Below are 27,433 nucleotides of genomic sequence, written 5' to 3'. Positions count from 1 at the left end.
GGCCTACACTATAGTGGCCCTTCTCTCGCTAACCACCATCAAAGCAGACAAAAATTAATCACAGAGACTATGCCTCTCACAGGGTTATCTTTTCCAACTCGCAGTTCATATTATTGACAATTTTCAGAGCCAATGTGACATGCAAGGATCTAGGAACTGTAGTTCACGGCTAAATAAGCCTGAGATTATTGATTTTTGACAGAAATTGGCAAATTTGGCGAAAACTACTACTTGATGCATCGCTTCGACACAGTCACGCTCGCGATAGCTGTCACATTATCTCCGTTGATTTATCACATAGATATGGTATAGACTTTTGTAGCAGTATATTTGTCGCCGTATTATACGAGAGACGAAAATTATAAGGGGAGACGTTTCAAAGTCGGTATTTATGCCATAGTGGGAGATGTTTACATAAAATACATTCAAGATCAACAGTTGTTGTCGTCAACGAGTCGTCCATTTTTAAATCCCGCGTCTAATATATTTGATGTGGTTCCAGAATTCGCAAGACACTGCTATATGCCAAAAACACATGAATAGGAAAAACGGTCATAATCTCCAAGCCTGTCCATCCATCGGCTTGTAATTTCGGTAAAAATGAAAATTGCAATCTCTCAAGGCACTGCATAGAAACTGGAAGACTTTGACGGCGTTCTTCGCGTGGCGATTTCCCGTTGCCATGGAAACGAGTGACAACGCCAACGAGACGAGAAGTTTCCTGCTCATGGGATTTAATGATTTTATCAATAACAGAACGACAGGGCTTAACAGGGCTCTACAACCACCTCGGATATTTCCATATAATCTAAAATTTCGTGTTACTTCATCACACAAAGAGGCATATTACCGAGCTTGTACCGTTCCTTCACAAAAGAAAACGTAATTATTAAATTAATTTTTGACACTTCAAAGAGGCAGCGTCTCATGTGCTTGCGCCCTCGTCATTTGATTCCATATCACGTTTTAGTTGCAGTCTCCCGAAATAGGATAGTTGGATTAAATTTGAAAGTTATATTTCTTTTCTTAGATATTTGGTTACTCTCATTATATAATACTCTTCGATGCGGGAGAAATATTATCTTATCTTATGTAACGAAGCCACAAATCGATACATGTTCATGTGCTCGAGTTATCATGCACTTACCATACACAACAATGACTAAAGCCATCTACACAACACACAAGTTACATATACCGTGATACTAACGTCCACACACAACACACAAGTTACATATACCGTTATTCTAACATACATATACAACATACAAGCTGCATATACCGTGATTCTAACATACATATACCACATACAAGCTACATATACCGTGATGCTAACGTACATATACAACATACAAGCTACATATACCGTGATTCTAACATACATATACAACATACAAGCTACATATACCGTGATTCTAACATACATATACAACATACAAGCTACATATACCGTGATTCTAACATACATATACAACATACAAGCTACATATACCGTGATTCTAACATACATATACAACATACAAGCTACATATACCCTGATTCTAACATACATATACAACATACAAGCTACATATACCGTGATTCTAACATACATATACAACATACAAGCTACATATACCGTGATTCTAACAGACACATACAGCATACAAGCTACAAATACGGTGATTCTAACATGAATATATAACATTTAAGTTACATATACCGTGGTGCTAACATTAAAGCTACATATACTGTGATAATCAGATACATATACAAAAAAAACCAAGCTGCTTATACCACGATGCAAACAGACATATGTAACATACAAGCTACATATACCGTGACACTATCATACATATATAACATATACAAGCTACATATACCCTGATGCCAACAGACACACGTGACATATAAGTATATAACATACAAGCTACATATACCATTAAGTTTTGAAAGGCATTTAGAAGTGATACACATTAGGAAGAGAATTGATGGATATCCACCTCTTTATTATAAGGAACACAGCGTTTCGGGGTATATGCTTACTCCTTCATCAGGCGAATAATGCCAACTTCTTTATTACGAGGAACACAACGTTTCGGAGTATATACTTACCCCTTCATCACCTGATGAAGGAGTAAGTATATGATGATGAAGGAGTAAGTATATACTCCGAAACGCTATGTTCCTCATAATAAAAAAAGTGACATCCATAAATTTTCTTCCTTATACATATGCCATCGTCAACGAACATACAATCTACAGTCACAGTGATGCCAACAGACATATACAACATACAATCTACATACACAGTGATGCCAACAGACATATACAACATACAATCTACATACACAGTGATGCCAACAGACATATACAACATACAATCTACATACACAGTGATGCCAACAGACATATACAACATACAATCTACATACACAGTGATGCCAACAGACATATACAACATACAATCTACATACACAGTGATGCCAACAGACATATACAACATACAATCTACATACACAGTGATGCCAACAGACATATACAACATACAATCTACATACACCGTTGTCAATAGACATATAACAAACAATCTACACACACCACGATACTAACAGACACTTGTAACACACAACCAGTGCATATTCACACGTAATCTAGAACTTTATGTGACCGGAAGTAACATATGACGTCGTGTGATATGAAAGGAAAGTGCCGTACAATATCTATAAGTTCATTTTCTTCGCTTGGGCTAGGACCCCAAGCATAGGTAGACTGCTACCCATGTCCGCCTTAGCCCAATGGCCTGTTTCTAGATACGATACCCGACGTATCCAAGGTAATCAGGTTTATATACCATGGTTATACTTATATCTCCGACCCGTGACGATCCGATATAGAATTCATATTCAGCAACCCATGCTTGTAAAAGGCTACTAACGGGATCGGGTGGCCAGGCCGCTGACTTGGTTGATGCATGTTACTGTAACCCAATCGGTGCTAAGAATGTTAATCACTGGATTGTCTGGTCCAGACTTGATTATTAAGAGACCGCCATCATATAGCTGGAATATTGCGGCGTTAAGTAACAAACAAACAAAGAATATCTATATTTCCGTATTACTGTTCTATTGATGTAACGTAACGTCTTATAGGAATGTCGTACAACCAGGGCTCGCATATTTCACTAATAAAGTTTCTGAATTTTCAAACCATCTTCTCGGTTATTGTGTACAATGATCACAACTTACTAGCGTTAATTGACAACCCAAGACAGGCGTAGTTTGGCCTCAAGTCTCTCGGTGGGCGGCTGTTAAGGAAGAATGTATACGTTCGTCTTGCTGACGCACGCACGTCTCTAGTCACTTTGCCAGAGATTAGGTTCAGCGGTGTACGACAGATACGTATATTCCAACCTATATTACTGCAACAGAGGCTGCCTCCGGTGTATAAGTAGCTGCATCCACATTGTCACTGAATCTTGGTTAATATAGGGATGTGTGACACGCCACACAAAGGAGGGCCAAGTGGTGTATGAAGACAATATCTCATTGCAGGGCTTAAGGCTGTCGTATTGTGTTGAATATTGGGGATGTGGAAATGGTGGGTCACGGGAAGAGGGGGCCGTAAACAGCACATGAACATAGAAACGGAGATATTTTGTCATTTGTGCGCTTTTGCGATTTTTGGTAGTCGGTTATATAACTGGCCTGAGTCAGAGGTGTAGGGCATCGACATATTACATTTTATAGCTAAAATGGATAAAATTATCATTAAACCGCCCGCATGTTATCAAAAATGAGCGGGCCACTGTAACTTGATAATGTCCTCATATTGCTTGACGACGGGCCATTATCACGCCCGTTGTTAGGTGACGTCATAGGATAGGGATAGGTGACGTCACGTTCAATAGTGACGTCATCTGGTTTGTTCTATGACGTTTCCATATTTGTAAAAGTTGGTCAGTGACATTGGTGTTGATTGAAGTAAGTGTTTCAAAACCGATAGTGTTTTTTCTTTTTATTTGATAACAAATTCCATCCATTTTAGCTATAATTTTTCAGGGTATTATCATTTGCAGAAGCCCTTGGTCTTTTCAACTGCCCTCCTTCGTCGGGGAGATTGTATATTTCTATCAGCTACAGCTGCAAAACCAGATGTATATTTTATTTAGAATCTTGAACTTGATTTTTTTTTTTAAAAAGAATAATATCTTGAAACAATGTAATGTTTGCGGCGGGTAATTTATTTTTTATTTTTTCATTTTCCAGGATAATATAGTTTTTCGATAAAATCACAGGCCGTCAATTCATTTTCATTGTTTGATGACGTCATGCGTTTCTTGGGCAAATGCCCACCGGGGCATAAAATGGACTTGTCTGACATTGCCGAGGTTGGATTCTATTGAGGGAGTCATCATTATTTAAATACGGGTAAATATTTTTAAAGCTTGTACAATTTACCGTCATCCTTAAAGAGGCTGTACATATTGTTGATATCTCATACCAAACACTCGGCTGGCCCACCCCCCTAAAAATAACCAAGACCTACATGCATGCATAGGACGAAATACCGCCAGTGTCCACATTTAATCGACTCTAACAAGCAAAATGGGGGTCTTGTCTACATGACACATTATATTAAAAACGAATTTTTACGACAGTCAGTGCATGGTCTCTTTCAAAGAGGATATTCTGTTTCACACAAATGTTACTCATATTACGAACTGTGACACCAATCCTTTTTAGAATAAACCCGTGAAGATCCGGGGTAGAATAGATCTTCAGTAACCCATGCTTGCCGTGAAAGGCGACTATGCTTGTCGTAAGAGGCGACTAACGGGATCGGGTTCGCTGACTTGGTTTATGCATGTCATCGATCCCAATTGCGTGGATATAAATCACTGGATGGTCTGGTCCAGATTCGATTATTTACAGACCGCCGTTCTATAGCTGGAATATTGCTGGTAGCGGCGTTAACAACAAACCAACCAACTTTGTTAGAATAGGTCCTCGGCGCCCTATGCTTGTCGTAAGAGGCGATGAAATGGATCGGGTTGCTTGGCTGGTGTACGTACATGTTAGTTGATTTCGTATCATGGTACACCAGACCTTGTTCATAATATCGGTCACTGATTTGACACGAATTATTAACAGGCCGCTACCGTAGTAAACAAACAACATTATAGGCCTAATTATTATAATTCTACTTGCCTTGACAGATAATTACACGAACAATAATATTTATTGAAATATAAATATTCATACTGAATTAGAACTAGATATCGTCCCACCTAGGAGATTCTTTGAACATAGTATATTGCCTTTAGGATGGTGAAAATAATTTACAGGTAGATCTATGCATAGTTAGGCTATTTGTCAGAATGAAGAAGTTCTTTGTACGGTATTGTACTATTAATTTGACACCATATATATGAGGTTTCGTGTTCGTATACTGACATCTACTTTAAATATTTTGTTTATGTCATGTTAAGTTTCCTTATATGTAGCTTACATCCGCTTATGCATGCAATGCGTAGATCAACCATAGCCTATATATAGTCCTTCGAAGACTACATTTAAAGTCGTTTTTTTTGTGTAGGAAACATTCTCAGATGTTTATACATTGCAAATGCTTTGTCGACGTATAAACATTATTTCATATCAGCTGTAAATACCAACAGCTGTGTCAGACAATGTGACAAATTTCAATCATGACTCTCTATCCAGGTATATCATTGTCTCATATCGGCTCCCCGATTCTCACAAACCAGTCAAGAAAATGTTCATGTGTCTCGTCTCTACAATCGCTCCCGGAGGCACTTTCACATAAATTATACCTCATTCATAAACTAAACATATTTATTTTGGAAAACATTTATAAAATCGTCATGCGGTGATTAAATGTTTCAGATATGTGGTGGAGGGTCATTATTTCTCAAAGCCTGTTTGTCTGCTGCATGGTCTATTTTGATCTATTTTGCACGATCCGCATGACCTCGCGAGCTCTGATCACGTGATTCGCGGCCATTATGCTAAGGTTTCTGAAAGATGGCTTCGCTTTTTCAGGAGATTAATTTAGTCATACAATAAATTTAATTGTTCCAGAAGATGCCTGGACCTGTCGAGAGATGGCTCGAAACATTTATGTGCAAACAGTATGCTGAAACGTTTGAAGCCTATGGATTTAAAACTCTTCAATCAGTGAGTGTTTGTACGCGGGTTTTTCCAATATGGCTACCGCGTTCGCATTTATTCCAATGCGTCTTTCGTTTACCTCTCGATTTTCACGACTATTTCTGGTGTTGTAGGTATGCCAACTGCAGTTGCCACAACTACAGGCTATGGGTGTAGCTCAAGAACATTGTGAAAAGATCTTAGAGAATGTCTATGTTCTGAGACAAACACTTTTAGGTGAGATCTAGATCCTATTTCGTATTAGAAATTTGAAAGTGTAGACTTGGTGGATGTATCATAAATAAAAACAATGCGTGTGATACTATGTGAATTATATGATTGTACGTTGAACGTATTTGCTTTCATGTTATGAACCAAAGGCTAATTGTTCCATATGGCAATGGATTTACTACACATAGATCATCAGATGTATCTGTCAATCATCAAATTCAAAGTGGACACAAATGATGCATTTAAAACGAATCAAGAAGAGAAACACTTCAAAGGTCTTTTGATTGACTAAGAAAGACTAAATACCGCCTTTGTGATTTGTAGGAAAACGTGTATAAAAGTACAAGGGCAGTATTATGAGTAATTACTGACACAGTTTGTTAATGATTCCATGACATGTGCTGTTGACATGTTTCTGGAAAGCAGCTCTGCCAGATGTCACCCACATTGCACTCTTTGAAGGGCTATACTATTTTTATAGTATGTACTATGATCTACTCAGATAAAGAAACTGCCATTCATGCTGTTAATCACCATGGGAAGAAAATGAACTTAATCTGTGAAATTTCCATTTCTGTACTTCTTTTCAAAGTAGATCTATGTCCACAATGAAACTTAGTTCACCAAATTGGCTGAATAAGTGATTTATTTGAATGTTTTAACATTCAACTGATGTTGTAATTAAGATATTGACGTGTCACGTAAGTCCTACTTGATCATGTTGATGCGGCTCTTTGTTTACATGGTATGGACAATAGTGTTCCATTTATGTTAATGATTTGAACAAAGTAAAGTGATGTTGAGCCCTCAGTTTGATAAAATTCACGTGAACAAGTAAAGGTATTGAGTAATAAAAGATTAAGAATAATGACATGTTTAGAAAGAATAGTTATTATTTGTATGGTTATGCCAAAGACCCATCTTAGACAATCACTCTTAACAATAGATTGGCATGTTACATGATAAGCACATACCCATATGTACCATTCTGCACAAGTGTTCTGCTTCTTTTTTGTTCACACTAATTATAAGATGTTCACAATTGTACCGTTAATGATGATATACACACATCTGTCATGTCCTTAAATGTATTTTACACATAGTATATATGCTGATGAATCATTACTGCAGAAAACTTGCAGTCACTAAAGTTAGAACAAGCTGTTTTTGCCAGTGGCGTGGCCATTAATTGGTACATTAATATAGTCACAAACATATTCCTTCTTCTGTGAAAACAGTTTGGTCTAGCTGCTTTTTCTTAGCATGAACCCTGTGGGGATTCCAGGTTAGAATATGACCCCAGTAGCCTATGCCAGTGGTAAGATGAGTGATTTTAGTCCACTAGTCCTTGTAGTGATAACATATACCAATATCCTTAAAAATGACAAATTTTTGCTCATCATTATGATACCTAACTATTGGGCATTGGCAATAGGACAAGTGCAAATGTCTGTTGCTGAATAGGTGGATTAGGTGGTCATGCTCGGTTTGGGTTGTGGCTTTAATCTGAATCACTGTTTTGTCTGGTCCACCAAGGCTCTAGATCATGAGATAATGTTTCAAACCATAAGTATTTATTCAATATATTTTTGCCACTTTGGGTCCGATCTATTGGATAGTTGCCAATGGGTAGACATTTTGTTTAAATAATTCTGCCTAAAACGCTGTTTCAGGTGATTTCTAAGTTGTATCTGTTCTCTCTCAAGTGTGTAACATGTTACATAAACTCAGCAGCATCTGCTGCAAATACACATCTGCTAAATAAATTATATGTATTGTCATTTGTATTCATTAGTCGCTGCAGTAAAGTTTATGTAGGTGTCATTTCTGCATTTGATCAGTAAATAAAGACCTGTAAAGAAATACAAATGTGCATGTTGAAAAGAATGCAGCGGATACATTGGGTAATTCCGCAAAGTATTGACATATAGTATTGGGTTTTTGAAGTTTTACATGCATATTTGTATGCAAGCAACTAAACATAAATTGGGTAATAGTGATTCATGTTTTCTCAAATATTCAGCTTATCTCTGTGGTCCAGACTCAATCATATGTGGGGTGCCATGATAGCTGAATATTGCTGATGGCAGTGTTCAACAACATTCACTCACTCCCCTCGACAGTTGAATCCTACATATTCTCCCATCACCTAATGTCATTCATATATTACATTCTAATCATTAAAATGGAACATTTGTGTAATAAGTTAATGACTTATTTGGTGTTCGTAAATAGAAACCCAATAAAAGGTCTGTTCTTACACAACTTGAAAGATAGGGTTTGCTTTTGCTCAATGATCTCCAAAGTTTCATTTATTTATTTTTCCAAAAGATGTTTCTTAGAAACATGACAACATAACATGGCAACATAACATGACAAACACTTCTGAAGCAAGGGAAAAACACATTATAAAGATATAATGCACATCCTTGTTGAGTTTATAAACACATCGTTTCTATTTTGGGCTAATCTGCAGACAAAACAGGTTTCATTCAAGTCATTATCTCATTAGTTTACATGTATTGCAAACTCAGATTGTTATAGGTATCACCTGACACAGCAATAAACGTTTACCCTAACTTCATGAAGGCAAAGCATTATTATTTGTCTGTTTTGTGAAAACCCTTGTGTACAAATTGACAAGAAAGCATGTAATGACAAACATAATGGTTAAGAAGCAGAAGTCCGGAATGTCCTTTGAAATGTCTTGTGTACTCCAACATTGGTTAATGTTCTTGATATATTTGCAAGTTTTATGTAGGGGTGAAACAATACACAGGTGCATCGTGAGTTTTCATGCAATGATACGATACATGATATATATTTTTTCTTCTCTTTATTGATACAAAACGATACACTTGTTAAAATTAATGACTAACTAGTCATTTTCTCAGTCACATATAGCAAAAGTTTATTGTAATAAGCGTTTCTAATAATAGTCGCTAGGAACATGTGTCTACAGCTAGCTTTCCTTTTGAACCTGCTCTGTATTGTTTATAGTCGAGAAGTTTCCTTGCAATTTGTCGTGAATATGTGCAGTGTAAATGCGATACATGTCATATCTTGACCTATGTATCAAAAAAATCGTATTATGACCATGCTGCATCATGTCACCCAAGTTGTATATAATGAAATCGATAAGAGTTCAGATAAGTGACTTTACTATTGGTGTGTAGGTGCAGTGGTTGGATTAAGACAAGTTTGAAATGTATGATGATACTTGAACATGATATTCAGAGATGTTTATGTCTCCAGAGTGGATATTGTTATTATGTAATGTTGATACCTTCTTCATTACATTTAGAGTTAATTACTTAATATTTGAATTCTTACATGATTATTTGTGTAATAATCAAAGTGTTAAAATGGGAACCATTCAAGTAAAGGTTTTATCTTTTAATGGGGAATCAAAGTTACACAAATTAGCTTCTGTTTGTGTTGTATTTCCAGCTGGAAACAACAAGGGTCCGGGGCTATCTGAAAGTGCTAACTTTGACCCATCTATCAATTCAGCCAGTTCAGCCCTAAGATCTGTTGCTATGAATGCTAATTACCAAAGAGGTAAGCGCTATGCTAACCACCAAAATTTATATATTTTAGGCACTTTCGATCAAAACATAATCAAACTGCCTATTGTAATCATACTGAAGGATGCATCAAAATCCACCTAACCCAGCCACCATCGATATCAATGACTCCATTCCCCAGAACGAATCACTAGTTTTAATTGAAAAATGTAATATTTATGGGGATTTTACTACTCTACAATATTCCACAATCCTGTGGCAAATTAGTTTTCTAGTTGATTCAAATTTAGTGTTTATTTCTACTGACCATTAACTTTCGTTTTCAGGCAGTATGAACCACTACCCTGATGAGTATAGTGGTTTTGGCCCTGGTGGTCAAGGAGGTGGTGGAAGAATTCCAGCAATGAACTACCCAGGACGATATGAGGAAAACAACATGGTTTGTTTTATGGTTATTATCCACACAAAGACCTTGTATATCCAAGTTGCAATGTGAACATTTCTATAATACCGTCCATGTTTGTCTAGTTTGAGTTCAATACAACAGAAAATCCATTTCACAAAATAAAGCACACCTGATTCCTAGATATGTTACTGTAACTTGTTAGATGAAGTCTAAAATAATTCTTGAGAGATCTCATTCTGTTTGGATACATATCTTTTCACAAATTACTGTTAGACACTTCAATTATTTCACATGAAGTAAATATTTCAGTAGTAGTTAAATAATAGGTAGTTGAACTCGTAATATTGGCTTAACGTGTTCTGAAAACTAGAATTTGTTCCACACAATGTTACTCAGAAAAGGATACATATTGTATTGTGAACAGATTATAATGATACATTTTGTATCCTGACTTGGTCTGAAATTATTGTACAAGATGGATTCTGTAAGGCATTAATGAGATGGATTCTGTAAAGCATTAACATGTAAATTTCTGAAAATGATTCATTCAGTAAATGATATTATTTAACATTTGGGATATAAAATAATTCATGCAGTATTCATACATTAGCATTAACTTTCTTGATATTATTAGCTCCTCGGTTTGAATAACTGGGGGATATAGCGATCAGCATGCCTAACTGTCTGCCTGTCAGCCGTTTGTTTTCTGTTTCCAGAGCAGCACGCCAAAACTTTACAATATTTTTACCGGGTAGTTGAAACTTTCTATATAGATCGTCTAGTTGGGAACTGGTATCTTTTGATAATTTGGAATTTTTGTACTTTTTATTTTGTTCTGTTTTCCTGATTTTTCCTGATGAAAACAAGTTGTTTTCCGTTTCCGGAGCAGAACTACAAAAAACTTGAAATATTTCTTGTTGAAACTTGCTATATAGATCAGTCTAGTGGTGAATTGGAGCCTTTTGATAATTTGTGATTTTAAGAAAAAATTATTGTTTTTTCATGACGACAAGTTGGACTTCTACTGAAAATGAGAGTAGTTCCGTTTCTGGAGCAGAACTCCAAAACCGTTGAAACTTGCTATACAGATCAGTCTAGTGATGAACTGGTGCCGTTTGATGATTTAGGATTTTGAAAAATATTGAACAGGAATATAATTCCCTTCACTGAGAGTATCCAATTGTAATGAACCAAACGTGAGGTATAAGTAGCCGAATTCCTTCACTGAACTGAAGATATCCAATGGCAATGAACCAAAAGTAGGGTATAAGTCGCCAAACGACATTCCAAATTGCACTAGACTGGGGGGATATGTCATCACCTGATGACTCTTGTTATCTTTGCAGTGAAAACCTTGCCACCATGTATATTCTGCAAGGTATAAGACTGTTCTATGTTATTCATTTCAGGGAAACATGGGTCAAAGTATGACTAGCTACCAACACCATATGGCTGGTTATGGTAGTCAAAGTCAGGCTCAGATGATGATGCAGCAACACCAATCACAACAGCAACATGTACAACCTCAACAGCAACAGCAGCAACAACAGATGATGAATCATGGTGGTAGTATGTACCCTGGACAGCAGCACTATATGGGGCAACAGCAGCAGCAGCAACAACAACAACAACAGCAACAATTTCCCAGCCCATCAAACCCTTACCCAGGCCAGTACAGCATGCCTGGAGTCCCTCCACAGCAACAGTCATCTCAAAGTCAGATGTCTGGCAACAGTTACTATCAGAATACACCACACCCTTCACCAATGCATCATCATGCAAGGCATTCATCAACAACACAGAGCCCACAGCAGGTGGCTGACAGCATATTGCATATTGCTTCAAATTATCCTCAACAGCAAACAGTTCAGGTGCCTATTCAGAAGAGTAGGTCTGCTCCTTACCATGTTCCAAGATCACCACATTACAATATGCAGTCAGGAAGTCCTAACCAGTCACCAATGGGTGGCAATATGAACAGACACATGGGATATCCATCCCCGTCATCTCACCAACAGCAACAGTCGAGAACATCACCTATCAGTCCAATGTTGATGCATAGTCCAGTTTCTCATCAAAGCAACCAAAGTTTACCGAGTCCTGGATCCATGCATAGTCCTACTTCTGGAATACGATCTCCCATACCAACACCTCCTCCTGGATATCATAATGTAGGACTGCGCTCCCCTTGTGACATGCAACAAATGGCATCTCCAATGGGGACTGTCCAGTCCATGAGATCGCCAGGTCACATGCCTCCGATCAACATGTCACAACCAATAGGTTCTCCAGCCGGCAGGTCGTGTAGTAGCGGAAACATGACTTCACCAGGTCAGCATCAGCAGCATTTCTCTCCTAACCCACTGAACTCTCCATCCAGTCATGTTGGTTCTCCATACACTCCATCTTCCAAAGCTCATATCAGTAGCCCACCTCAGTCACAGAGTTACCAAAACATTTCTAGTTCTACCTCGCCTAGTCCATATATAAGTGATATGTCGTCTCCAGATCCGGGACCACGCTCTGGTGTAGGTCCATCTAATCCCCTTCAGTCACTTCAGAAACTAGTGATGCTTCCAGAAACACAAGTGGTTGATCCTAAGAGTGTTGTGAATGATGCTTGTTTACCCTCCCCACAAAGTAATGAGGGTTCAAAAAACTGTGATGACTCTGCAGAGCAGCCGAGCGGGGAGGCCTGCGGCAGCACTGCAGAGTGTTCAAATAGCAACAGCACAGACCGTGCTAGCTCCAGCCAAAGTCCTCCATGCACAGACGGTAAGCACTGCAATGAAGTTGGTGATCATTCTGAAGATAAACTCTCCAGTGTGAAAAACCAAAATGAATCAATGCTATCTGTGAAAGACAATATAGAACCAACACCTGAAATAAGTGAAAAGTTCAATCATGACTCTTGTACTAATCCTGGTCCAACTGTGAGTTTGGTACAAGAAAAAAGATCTCCTGTCCAGAACTGTGATAACCAGGAATTCAAGAAAATGTCAAAGGATGCACAGTGCCCTTTAATAGAAACTCCTGTTGATAGTCCAAACAGTATGAAATTAAACCTGGAGTCAGCTAAGAAAGAAGATGTTACAAGCCCTAGGGACAAAAATTTGAATTGTGATAATACCAAGAAATGTAAACAGGACAATTGTGAATCAATCATAATAGAACCAAAATTGGTCAATGGAGACATTGACCACTGTAATACTACTCCAGCTACGTCAGTTAGAATGAATTCTACATCTGTTTCAGGAAAAGTTAACAATGTAATGAATAAAAAGGCTGAAAACCATCGGACGAAAGAAGCAACTGTTAAGGCATCTGACAGAAAAGAAAGTAACAAGATTGGAGAAGTATCCACAGTGAATTCTGTGGATGAAAAAAAGGGTAAAAAAAGAGGTGTCAACAACAGTAATGACAAATGTGACAGTCAGAAAAAGGCAAGAATTGTAAATTCTGTGAATAATGATGAAAATGAAAAGCACAATGACTCAGTTGATGGAGTGGAAGAAGTGGAAACTCTAAGGGTAAGAAAAGACTCCGGCAACACATATTCTAGGCAGAGTAGGAGTTCTTTCTTAAGATCAGATGAACTTTTCTCAGATTTTGGAGAAGAATTGGATGGTATAAAGAATGAAGACTGTCCTGATACAGCCACTTCACCCACAAGCAATTCTGGTCCAGTCAATTCCGAGCTAGATACCTCTGATGTGTCATCAGACAAAAGAACAGATAAATTGCCTTCCAAATCGCCCAAACAGCCTAATGTGAACAAGAAAATGAATTCTTTAACTAAGAATACAGATTTGAAAGAAACAAAGACAAATATGGCAAACAGTTTTCAAGATGGCTCATCATCAAAGTTTCCTGGTAGTTCCAAAACTAAAGAGACTAAAAATAAGTGCAATGAAGAGAAAAAGCTACCTTCGCAATCAGCAGATAGTGCAAAAAGTAGTGACAAAACCAAACCTGCATCCAATATGTCTTATGATGTAGAAGTTTCTTCAGTACAAATACCACAGACTCCAAAAACTATTTCATCTGCAAAGAAGAGAAAACATACAACAAACTCAGAGAAAGGTAAGAAGTCTAAAGACAATAGTGTAAGTACAGACATTTCTACAAATGGAGTGATACAAAGCCAAGAATCAAAACCACCTCAGGTGAAGAAAGAGCTGACTTTCCATATCAATGAAGAGGATTCTCCAATGGAAATTGTTCTTTTATCAGATGATTCTGATATTGAGGATAAATCCTTATCTGTGCTCAATGTCAAATCGAGCACTGGTGGAATAAAGGCTGAAGCAATGGATTATGATGATTCTATTGGATTGGAATCAAATGAGTCACGAGATGTGGATAGAAAGAATAACTCCAATGTAGCTGAAACTGTGGACACAAGTCCAAATTCTGACAAGAAAAAGAGGGGTAGGCCAGTTGGGAGCAAAAATAAAGCCAAGGTGAAAGAAAAAGAAAGATCAGGAAAGAAGAAGAAAAAGAACAAACCCAATCCTGAGGAAGATTCTTTCAAAATGATGAAGTTCAATAAAACTCTTGAAGCTATGAAGAAAAAGAAGAGAAGTGATGGTATATTTTCATCTGGACCATTTATTAGAGTTGAGGGACCCCGGTCTCACCCAGCAAGTGTGAAAGTATTCAATGATACACCAACTGATGACTTGGACTCAAAGTTAGGCAAAAAGAAAGCCAGCAAGGGCCTGGTGTCATCCGCACCTTCTCTCCAGATCTCCAATCTTCCAACTGAAAAATCAGTAATGTTGCCATCTCAGAAACTTACGAGTGACACTGTTTGGGTGTGTGCTCTCTGTGGGAAACATAGCAGCTACAAGATCCTGGGTGATCTATTTGGGCCTTATTACATCGAGAGTCACCTTGCTCTGCTCAAATCAGAAGAAGAAAGCAAGAAGGAGGAACTGTTGAAGAAGAAGACCCCCGAGTCCACTCCAACAGGCGAAGCTGGGGGAAATAGCAGGCGCAGTCGGAGAAGGACGTCCAACGAAAGACGGTCTAGCTCAGGGATGAGTGTATCTGAACCACCACTTCCTAAACCAAAGGAAGTGTGGGTGCATGAAGATTGTGTTATGTGGACTGACGGGGTGTTTCTCATTGGATCCAAAATATATGGATTAGAAGAAGCTGTCAAAGTGGCAGGGTCCTCAGTATGTAATATTTATCTATTTTTGTCTTTGATAAAGTTTCGTGGGATATTTCTTGAATTTCATTTGACCTCCTTACATGTCAGTGATACTAAAAAAATATCAGATAAACTGAGATGAGAGAGTTCACAATAGAAAAGTTTTCCTTTTTAGAAATATGGAGCCCTGCAACAAGCGAAACATTTATCTGTGTACGAATGCTTTACTAAGAAACATTTGACCCCTTTTATCGTGTTAAATAGTCCCTTTCTCTCTTTGGCCATCCTTTCATTTCTTTTAATCACACTTCAATCAATGGTCTCAATCAACTGGGTCACTGCAGATTAAAAAACAATCAATAGTGTAAAATGTGCCTGTTATGCTTTATTGATTAGTCAAGACATACTGAGAATTGTCATCATGCAGTACACATTCATTTTGTCCCATCTTTACACTACAACAGTTGCAAAGGGGACAGACTGTGCCCAGTGACCTCTTATAAAGTGTACAAAGACAAAGCTTTTTTATAGATTGGACATGGTGATTCCATGATCTCAAGAGAACTGAAAGGTTGGTCTGGAAGTGTTTGCATTTCAATTACACTGCAAGTTGTGTTTGCACAAAGGGAGGTAATCTGTGGCTTATGGCCCCTTTTCCTCTGACATGGGTTGTGGTATTGCCCATTGTTTATAAATTAATCTTATTGTCAAGTCATGCCATGTCCTTTCCCTTTTCTTCAATATCGTGTTTGTCAAAATATCATTAGAGCTGAGGTCATTTTGGAAAACAAAAATCTTTACCCATAGTTTATCAATAGACATGGGAAACATCAGAAATCAACTTAAGAAAGTATTCTTGGTTCTCAGCACTTTTTTCCACACAGTATAAGGTAGAGGATGTTACATTTTTTTCTTTATTTCTTCAGTAGGTTACAAATCTAATAACATGATAAACATGATACTAATGTACCACATGACCTGTGCACATGGTGTGTGCAAAATGTTGGCAAAAGCAAAATTTAATTTCAAAACGGTTATGAATAATTAATTTTAAAAAAGTCAGGTCAGATCATTTGAAACAAATTTATTTTAACAAGCCTAAACACTTGGTGACTACCTACAGAGCAATTTCTACATAAATTCATGCATATCATAATGTCTTCTAATGTAAATCAAGTATTAATATTATGTTTGCAGCTCTGTTATTCTTTCTTTTCATTTTTATCCTAGGTCTGCTCATGCTGCAAAGAAAATGGTGCTATGGTTGGATGTTTAAACAAAGGCTGCAGTCAGAAATACCACTTTTTATGTGCCACAGAGAGAGGTAACCTTCAATGTCTAGTTTGTACACGAGAGAAGAGTAGTATTCGTTATTTTTGTGTTTCACATTGTCCCACCTTCAGTGAGTGGCTTGAAGTATGGCTTTTCCTCATAATAGAAATGAACTGGTTTATGACTTTTATTCAGTATTTCAATGTCCTACAGCAAGAATCAATTCAAAGGAAGATAACATTTGTTGTAATTCATATTTGTTTCTGCTAAACTGGAGGGCCGCGTATTACCATGTGGTCTATTTTTTGTTGAATTATTTCAAAGTCTTACCCTGCAGCAAGTCTAGTATGTTTGAAAAGATTTAGATTTGGTGGACTTTACAGTTAAAACCTAAACATCAGGATCCCCATAAAAAAGTTGTCTCTTTCTCAATTGTACCTCAATGCCATGGGACATCACTGGTTTGTCTGGTCCAGATTTGCTTATTTACAGGCTGCCATCTTATAGCTGGAATATTGTGGTGTGGTGTGTTAAACAACGAGCACATATATAAGCACAAGATCGGTTGTCATCTGCTGAATATGAAATGGCTATAATCTCTTTTGGAATAGCTTTCCTGAGTCAGTCTTAATGTGTTCGCATAACCCAGTTGAATATGAATAGACCCAGATGTGGTCAACAATACTCCCCTCGTGTAATGAAAGCATATATTATGATATTTCAAAACCATTTCTTTGCAGGATGCTTCCTTGATGAAAACAGATTTTCTCTACTGTGTCCCAAACATAAGGTATCGGTCTCATAGAAATAGATTAATGTCATTATTCATCTGTAGGTGTAACAGCAATACCTGTAACTAGTGAAGAGAGAATTGCATCCCTTGGGCACAGCAGAAACCGATGATCATGGATTTGAATTATGGTTCGCCCCAATTATGTTTATAGGATTGTCGGCATCATGCCCATGCTCTTGGGTTTCACCAAGGTGGTAAATGTCTGAGACCTGCACCAGCTTGCATCCCACATTAAGGTGACACACTGTGATATAACTGGAATACTGTTCAAAGCAGTTTTAAACACCGCTCACTCATTCACTGACTCCAATGCAATGTGACAGTACAGATGCTTATGCCTTTATTTGCAAGTGATAACAACTGGTATAGATGTACTAGCATCTGTACCAAAATGCCACATTTAGAAGTGGAATCCACAAGTCAACACTGTCATTGATAGGACAGCTTCTGGAATGCTACTTAAAGATATTGGAGCCTGCAGTGTAATTAGTTCATTAGAAATGTGATGACTGCATCATTAAGAAATCAATAAAGCACACTTCCCGAAAAAGGTACAACTGGAGTATTAATTTATGCTTTGTCTTTCAGGAGAAGAGAATAAAGATTGAACAACCATGTACTAAGTCATGACACAAGGTATCTAGGTATACTTTTGATTGAAATAAAAATTATTAGAATCTGAACCAATAATAAGCATGGTCATAATGTAATGTCGTGTGTAATTTTGTCCCTTAAGTCAACACTCTCCTTAAAGATTTCACTACAGTGGGGACTGCCTCCGTGGTCTAGTGGTAGAGCGTCCGCCCGGAGAGCAGAAGGTCTAGGGTTCGATCCCCGGCCACGTCATACCAAAAGACGTTAAAAGATGGTACTTGTTGTTACCCTGTCTGGCGCTCGGCAATAAGGGGCTAAAACAAGGACTGGTCGGCTCGGAGTCAGTATACTGTGTCTGAGTGGGGTATTCATGTTAAACTGCAGCATGGTATCTCAGTGAGCTAGCACTATAAATCGGCATCAGTACGGACTAGTACAAGCAGCCACACAAACACACACGTACATGCACGTCGCTATATAAGTGCAATAATCTTGGACGCGGCGTTAAACCCCATTTCACCTCACCTCACTGCAATGGACATTCAGCTCACTTTGATCGTGCTTTGGTACTTTCTGAACATATTTTGATTTGGGACCCTTTGATGTAACATATGATGTTAATAAGTTTGTTTTAGGCACCATCTTCTGCACTCAACTCTGGTCATTGCCGCCCAAAATATCTTATGTGCCAGTAACTACTTACTAAAGATGGTTTTCTTCACACAAGTGATTGTTACCATATGATAAGAACAAGAATATTACTCTCAGATTATATTGTGCATGTTCTTAAACTTTGCAAGCCACATTACACAGCCACACTTTCCTTATTTGATGGCTTAAGAATTCACTACATAAAATATTTGGCCCACTCTGAATGTACCTGATGAGTAGCTGTGCCTTTGCACTTTTTATATATTGTAGGCTGACAAATACTGTGCCTTGTGAACTTTTGTAGTTGCACCCCTTAAATCATTAGTAGTCATTCATATTTTGTCTTCACCTGTTGCAGGTTTAAACATGCTGTTACAGTGTAGCAGTAGATCCCAGTCTGAATACTGCTGAGTTGTAATCAGCATGTCCAGTCCACCGGCTAGGACAAATGGAGACAGTGCCCCACCACTTCTCATTGACGTCGCATTGGGGCTGTGGAAGACTCAACTAGCAACACCACTGATGAGATGTGTGCTCCAGACAGAGAGACAAACTTATGCTAAGATATTCATTGTATAACTGTGCCTGCTTATGACGCTTACAGGGTTTTACTGGACACAAAATATTGTGTCATTTAGCCATAAAAGTTTAGAATGGATGCAAATAATATCCACTGCAAGTCACATGCAAAAGTGTTTGGATGTTGGAATGATTGAAACTTCTTTAATTGAAGCATTTAAGATTTATATGATTTTTTTTGTTATGATGACATGTCCGTCATTGCTCAGCCAGCCAATCATCACTGTAACCATATAGCTGGAATATTTCTGAGTGCAGTAAAAGACAAAACAAAAACAAAATCAGTAGCTAAGACTGATGTAAATAAGATCATCCCAATCTATTTAATTAAAAGCATAAAGCATTGCACTTCATATTTTATTTGTTGTTGCTACAGTAGTCCTCCTGGAACCCCCATTTTATGGGTTAGTCCCCGAAAATATCTATTACTAGCAATCCCCCGGACATGCAAATAAATAGACCAAGGTATGTAAATCTTTCAGCTTATTTTCAAAAGAACATGGTGATATAAATGATATTACATCCATGAATCCAGCATGTTGAATGAATAAACACATTGAGGGTGTTTTAACATCTGTTAAATATTAAGTCATTTTGGATTATGTCATTTCTTTGTTGGAGTTTTCTGTGATGTATTCTGCTTAGTAAGAGTTTGTCTGTCTGTCTGTCTGTGAAGGCAACCAGTCATGGACTATGCAATGGAAGATGGCGCATAAACTGTGTATGCCATGGGTAAAATAGGTGTATCATACCTTATCCTACATACTGAATACTGAATGCATCAAGTATTGTGTCAAAGTAGATTTATTTTGGTACCTTGAAACTTCACTCGTGGATTGATTTGTCACTGTGTGTTGGTTCTGAATGGAATAATGAAAAATCTCTTGAAAATGTATTGATAATGATATAAATGATGTCATAATCCACCAACGTAAGTTTAAATCTAATAAATATTTCCCCATTGACTCTGTAGAAACCATTGCAGTATTGCAGTCCTATGTTTCCCTAGAAATAAAAGAATTAATAATATGAATATGGTTGATATTTTTCATTTAGTTTTGATTACATTTTTACCTTCCCCTTGATTTCTAATGTAAGAACAAAGTTGTGTTGCCTTGAATGAATACATTCTAAGAGAAGCCTAAGTTTTGCAATGGATTTTTTTTCATATTTGATAGAAATTGAGAATGTGGAACTGCTATTGCTTTGTTTAGAAACGTTTATTGACCCATATCATGTAGTAGAATATGTGTATTTGGCAGAAATCTTACCTGTCAGTCGGTAATTTAATAACTGTCACAATGATTGATAGCCAAGAGTTGTATGAATTGTTAAGAATTAGATTTTTAGTCCTATATTTCCAGGAAATATGAAGATTTTTATTTTATACAATTGAGGTCTTATTTTGTGATAAAAGCCTTTAACAAGTGAACTAAGAGTATGAACATAGTTTTAGAATTAATTGGAAATTAACAGCATGGTATGGAGTACCTGAATGCAATTGGAAGAAGTTGACTGGATATTCATCAAAATGAGTTTGCCATCATTATAGAGTGCAGATAAGCTTGCTTCTTGTTCTAAAGCAAGTGTCATGTGTTGCTTCTACATACATGTATGTGCTTCTCTGTAACATTACAGCACAGTGATGGAAGTCTTCAGAATCTGCAGCTGATACCATGCAAGCTGCAGGGTGGGCTGATGGAGCCTGTCTGTACAAATGTATAAATTGTCATCACACTATTTGTGGAGTAATCAGGCTCATATATAGAAATAGTTTGATGTCATCAAGAAGCCTGTATTGAATTTTGCATAAAAATATTACAAATAAATATGATGTGAAGTTAATACTTGTGCTGCTTTTATTTATGAATTCAATCAATAAATTCTGATGGAGAAAATATAACGCATGTCATAGCAACCCAATCAGACGTGTCTGGTGACAGTAACATAGAGTTATGCCCCTTAATAGACAATAATGTTGGGTATGTGAGAGAATTACCAGAGTTATGAAACAATTTCCCAGACTGTAGAAACATGCCATTGCTAATTGATCTTTGCGAGATGCGTTCTTTCATTCTCAACACAACCTTTCAACATTGTATTAAGAACTAGATATTCTTTTGAAAAAATTATACCACTTTCCCATTTACTTCTGGATGGATTATCATCAATGTCTTGACGCCATTGTATGAACATTGTCTGTCTCAACAGTTTTTATGGCGCCTGTAATAAACAAGTACTGTGTCGCATCAGCTCTGAGTGATAAATATATGTGCTTCATGCCACATGTGGTGCTTGTAACGTCTCTACCAGCTGCTTCCAGTGACGTAAACAGCGTCTCCAATGTCGACAACATAATTGTTAATCAACGTGCTGGGTGTCATTGACATAACAAATCTATTTCTTACACCCGTACGAGCTTGTTAATGTGCCGCACTGTGTTTATTAAGGAACGTTTGAAGAGGCGATGTACTTGTTGATGTTTGTCGCGTTTCTACCAGTGACTCAACCTGCTGGATGACGTAAGACAAGTATCTTTTCCTCAAGCTGAATGACAACGCAGAAGTCAACGGGAAGTAAGAATAATAAGTTTTTATTCTTTGGCTACTTTTTAGCGGGCAGTGATGACACATGTTCCGATAACTTTTTTAAATAATGACGTGAATGTGCCACGAAAGACGATTAATATAATTTATTACGTCGATTCTGTTGGACTATTTTGATCCTCTTATTTATACATTATAACTTTTTTTTAAATTTTTACAGTATGGAAACATACCGAGTTCAGGGACGACGCTAGATATAATTTCCTATGACTTCTGTTTCATTTTAGCACCCAATCTCGGACGTTAGTGGCGAGCCTGCTATGACTCGCTTGTTGATTCAGAATGGGGAGAGTGTCAAATATTCACCTGACTGAAAACGGAATCGGCGACTCAGTTTATGAGTTCTTAGGAGCGATTGCTTGGATTAACACCATTTCTTAGCCAGTGGATGGGTTTCTATGAACAAGTGCCACATTCGCTGGTATCAATTGGAGTTTTGACAAGCCCCCCACGACGCCAAGCTGACACATATGTTACTTAACAGTATTGCAAAGCAATTCCAGGAATGTCGATGTCGTCTGGTGGTCACACGGGCCGTCACTCGTGCTTTAGTCAGTAATCTTCTTGGGAGATAAGTCCCAGTAATACCTGGTCTGACCTTTCGGCTCATTATCTGATCGGAATTTATGGCACCAGTGATTTTCTCCGGAACAAAATATATTCTTAATGTATATTTGTATGAATCTACCTTACGTCGAGGCAGGATAATTTCATTTTCCGTATCAATATCAAGACGATTTTTCATCTGTAGTGTGTCTTAGCTGAAGAGTTATTCACTTGGCGCTGGCCATTATCCATTATGTATCAAGTGAGAACATTTATTCGATTTTGTAGCCATGATGGGGCGTAATGTGGTTGAAGGGTCAGCCATCGTATATTAAGTGATCTTATTAGACGTTTTGTATTCTGGACATATTTGCTGACAGCGCGAACACAATCTGCACCAAATCACTTGACCACGACATTCCGTTCCACTCCAAACACGATCGGCTTCTTCCCCCGGAAATACTCTTCTTTACGATTATAGTGGAGGTTGGCCTGTTGATGCCGTGCAACATAAGAAATGAGTTTGTGTCTGAGTGAGTGAGTTTGATTTTACGCTACCTTTAGCAATATTCCAGCAATATCACGGCGGGGGACACCAGAAATGGGCTTCACACATTGTACCAATGTCGGGAATCGAACCCGGGTCTTCGGCGTGACGAGCAAACGCCTCAACCAGGAGGCTACCCGACCACCCTTTTGTGTCTGAGCCTGTTGACATGGTTTGAAAGTGTATGTTCCAACTGTACCCATGATGCTCTTTTCGAGATACCAAAACAATGCAGCTGTTTTGAACTATCTCCGCGAAACTATAATACGACGCCATGTGGGATGGTGCATTTCAGCAAGGAAGCAAAATAAACATTACACATCGCCTGGCCGACTTATAAACGCCAACCCTCGCATGTGTGGTTCATGATAGCAAATTTCACACCTTGTGAGTGAGTTTGATTTTACGCCGCTTTTAGCATTAGTCCAGCAATATCACGGCGGGGGACACCAGAAATGGGCTTCACACATTGTATCCATGATATTAGAACTAAATATACCCGACAAAGTAACCTTGTGAATTTTAAGCATTGGTTGCACGTAATTATATACCAGGGCCCCGTTCCACAAAGCCATCTTAGCGCTAAGGTGATCGTAACACCCATACTTGAACACTGCATGGCTTACGATAGTCGTAGTGCTAAGATCGCTTTGTGGGACGATGCTTGGTAAAGTTCACAAGGCATACTGATATTTGGAAATCTTCGGACATTTTATGAATGAAATAATGATTTGTTTTCTGGGTTTATAGCACATGAAACCAGCGACTCTGGCCTTAATCAATGAATACGAAAGCGCTCATAAAATATAATTAAAAAGAGAAACATCAAGTTAATGATTAATCCTGATATGAATAGATACCGTCACCGTCACAAGTTATTTAAGTAGGATTGCGGTTGTACGTGAAAGGCGTCAGTGAGTCGGGGTTAATGCCGTGGGGGTTATATCCTTCTGAATGTACTAAATTCGCACCAGAAGTCTCCAACAGTTATCCTGACATCAATGATTCGGTTATTAGTCAACATTTCAAAATGACCTGTGCCCCTTCTGTCACAATGAAAAGGAAACAATTACTCACTTGTAGAACTGTGATGTAATAAAAGAATTTGGGGATGAAGTGTCAGTGTGGCTAGACCAGTTTGTTTAAGCTTATAGTTTGACATTTGGGCACAATTTATATTTTTTAGGGTTAAAGAGAACATAATTATTTCACAGATAAAGCGTTCGGTTTAGATCTACTTCTACTTATATCTATAGATGCGAATTCCAAAACAAAACAAAAATAAAAGGAAGCTTTTTCGCAATACAGCATTGAAAAAGATATGGTTTTCAAAACGTTCTATTCTATGGAGCTTGGATGCGGTGTCCTAATCTTTTCGAAAACGAGCAGCAGCTTTCACTTAATTTAGTTTTCGACTTTAATGTTTGAGGCCATGTGATTTCCTACACGACAGCATATTTAAGCTTTACTAGATTATGCATATTGATGTATGCAGTGTATTTGTATTACCAGAGTCAATGTGTGAGTGAGAAGCAGGTTATTTTCTGTAAAGCATCTAAGAGGTACTGATAAATTGTTAAACATTCTTTTCATATCATGGCACTTCTGCTACCATGGGCGGAAGCCTGTTTTGTATAAGAGGTACTTCTTATGATAAACAACAAAAGAAACGAAAATCTCGTTAACCGTGACTTTATAAATTTACGGATTTTATGAATGGACTTGCTAAGCACCGCCGTGCTGTCTATTTTCTAAACGTATCAACCTGTCGGTCTGTTTGGTGCTCATCCTCATCGACTATGCGGCGAGTGCTGTTCCACCACTGACCGTCAACCATCGGCCACACCCATCCCATGCGTACGACAACTGACAATGTTTTCTTCGAATGCTTTTGTTTGTTTGTTTGTTTGTTGTTTAACGCCACACTCAGCAATATTACAGCTATATGACGGCGGTCTGTAAATAATCGAGTCTGGACCAGACAATCCAGTGATTGACAGCAAGAACATCGATCCACGCAATTGGGATCGATGACATGTATCAACCAAGTCAGCGAGCCTGACCACCCGATCCCGTTAGTCGCCTTTTACGGCAAGTATTGGTTGCTGAAGACCTATTCTACGCCGGAATCTTCACGGGTCTCTTCAAATGCATAAGATTGCATCATAAGATCGTTATATCTGTGTACTTTGTGAGCGTTGAATGCGTTACCGGTACTACACTTTGCTTTAGCGAGTCATTGACAGGAAATATTTCTATCTCCATAATTGTAACTTCTGTTCAAACAGAACCTGTACTTTATGTCAACAAATGTACATCGACTACAAAATACACCCTTTGAGCCAACGCCCGACGCTTGACAAGCTGAAGCTCACCGGGCGTCCTATTTCTAAATTTACCTCTTTAACTTGGGTTTATTCGGTTAGTTTTCTGGGTAGAACACGTTGATGTTGTTTTACCTACTCTTTAATAGCCTCTGGTCACGACCCCTTACATTCACCACCTCCCTCTTCCATACATAAATCCAGTTCATATCTTCTCAACCTCAACTTTACACCAACATCTCTGAAATGTTAAATTATGGCTATGAAATATAATAACATGGAGCCCAGAGACTTTTTCATTTTCAGACACTGCAGTAATCTAGACTTGCCAAATATTATAGACTTGCATGGGATGTGGTTGTTTCAGGGTCTGTATGACAGACTACCCCAACTTTACCTCATGCCCCAACTTTAACCTTGCCCCTTTCCAACCCCAAACCTCCAACCTTACTTAATCTTAATCTCCATGTTACCATCTGTGCATGGAAACTGCATGAGTTTTTGTTGTATTGCAGTTTCAGGGTCTGTATATATAATAACGTAAGGGTTTGTATGTATAATAACGTCAGGGTCTGTATGTATAATAACGTAAGGGTCTGTATATATAATAACGTCAGGGTCTGTATATATAATAACGTAAGGGTCTGTATATATAATAACGTCAGGGTCTGTGTATATTTTATAACGTCAGGGTCTGTACATATAATAACGTCAGGGTCTGTTTATATAATAACGTAAGGGTCTGTATATATAATGACGTAAGGGTCTGTGTATATATAATAACGTCAGGGTCTGTGTATATATAATAACGTCAGGGTCTGTATACATAATAACGTAAGGGTCTGTATATATAATAACGTTAGGGTCTGTGTATATATAATAACGTTAGGGTCTGCATTTATAATAACGTCAGGGTCTGTATATATAATAACGTCAGGGTCTGTATATATAATAACGTAAGGGTCTGTATATATAATAACGCAAGGGTCTGTGTATATAATAACGTAAGGGTCAGTGTATATATAATAACGTCAGGGTCTGTATATATAATAACGTCAGGGTCTGTATATATAATAACGTCAGGGTCTGTGTATATTTTATAACGTCAGGGTCTGTACATATAATAACGTCAGGGTCTGTTTATATAATAACGTAAGGGTCTGTATATATAATGACGTCAGGGTCTGTATATATAATAACGTCAGGGTCTGTATATATATTAACGTCAGGGTCTGTATATACAATAACGCAAGGGTCTGTATATATAATAACGCCAGGGTCTGTATATATAATAACGTAAGGGTCTGTGTATATATAATAACGTCAGGGTATGTATATATAATAACGTCAGGGTCTGTATATATAATAACGTAAGGGTCTGTGTATATTTTATATCGTCAGGGTATGTATATATAATAACGTCAGGGGCTGTATATATAATAACGTAAGGGTCTGTACATTTAATGACGTAAGGGTCTGTATATATAATAACGTCAGGGTTTGTATATATAATAACGTCAGGGTCTGTATATATAATAACGTCAGGGTCTGTATATATATAATAACGCCAGGGTCTGTATATATATTAACGGGACAATAAACTCCACATGGGTCCTTCTACAGAATGTCCCCTCAGGTCGGAGTCGTCCTTGTGTGTATCAGATACCGAATGTCCACTTACGTCCAGCTGACGACCCCTGACACCGGACTACAAGATTAATAGGCTGACACAGGTGATACTGGCCCGGGGGTTAACCCTGACCTCTGTGTCCGACACAAGAGTGATGTAACTGACCACTGGGACAATGGGTCGTCCACGATGACACAAACTGAACCGAAAACTGGAAAATAATCTGAACTGAATTGTATAAGGATAATGTGTGGCTACTCGAAAGTAAATACCCCAAGGCCCATTCTTTTGTTGCGTTCACCACATCAATAACAAACTCAACAATCGTTTGATTAAAGCATGTATATCCGATACATAGTCTTCCTTGTATTGAATATACTGCAGTGAGAAGCCTTGGCCATGGCTAAGTCCTACATG

General features: G+C 37.9%; 1 protein-coding gene across 3 annotated transcripts; it reads left to right on the top strand.

Annotated features, from left to right (window-relative positions):
* The first annotated feature begins 5,971 nt into the window (after window positions 1-5,971).
* On the top strand, window positions 5,972-21,208 carry LOC124132761 (putative mediator of RNA polymerase II transcription subunit 26). Of its 3 annotated transcripts, none has more exons than XM_046496868.2 (9): window positions 5,972-6,179; window positions 6,287-6,389; window positions 9,834-9,944; window positions 10,237-10,349; window positions 11,726-15,499; window positions 16,705-16,798; window positions 17,487-17,536; window positions 18,128-18,183; window positions 19,143-21,208. In XM_046496868.2, exons 1-8 carry the CDS (start codon window positions 6,087-6,089, stop codon window positions 18,167-18,169), a joined length of 4,380 nt encoding a protein of 1,459 aa, XP_046352824.1. In that variant the 5' UTR covers window positions 5,972-6,086; the 3' UTR covers window positions 18,170-18,183; window positions 19,143-21,208. The 3 variants fall into 3 exon arrangements, with proteins under 3 accessions (XP_046352824.1, XP_046352823.1, XP_046352825.1); XM_046496867.2 differs by having other exon boundaries at window positions 5,973-6,179; window positions 18,128-18,175; XM_046496869.2 differs by lacking the exon at window positions 9,834-9,944 and having other exon boundaries at window positions 5,973-6,179; window positions 18,128-18,175.
* Window positions 21,209-27,433: the final 6,225 nt, after the last annotated feature.

Source organism: Haliotis rufescens, unplaced genomic scaffold (genome assembly GCF_023055435.1).
Source record: "Haliotis rufescens isolate VD_foot unplaced genomic scaffold, xgHalRufe1.0.p SCAF_11, whole genome shotgun sequence".
Lineage (NCBI taxonomy): Eukaryota > Metazoa > Mollusca > Gastropoda > Lepetellida > Haliotidae > Haliotis > Haliotis rufescens.
Note: the sequence above shows the minus strand (reverse complement) of the source record. Positions and strands in the feature narration are given on the sequence as shown.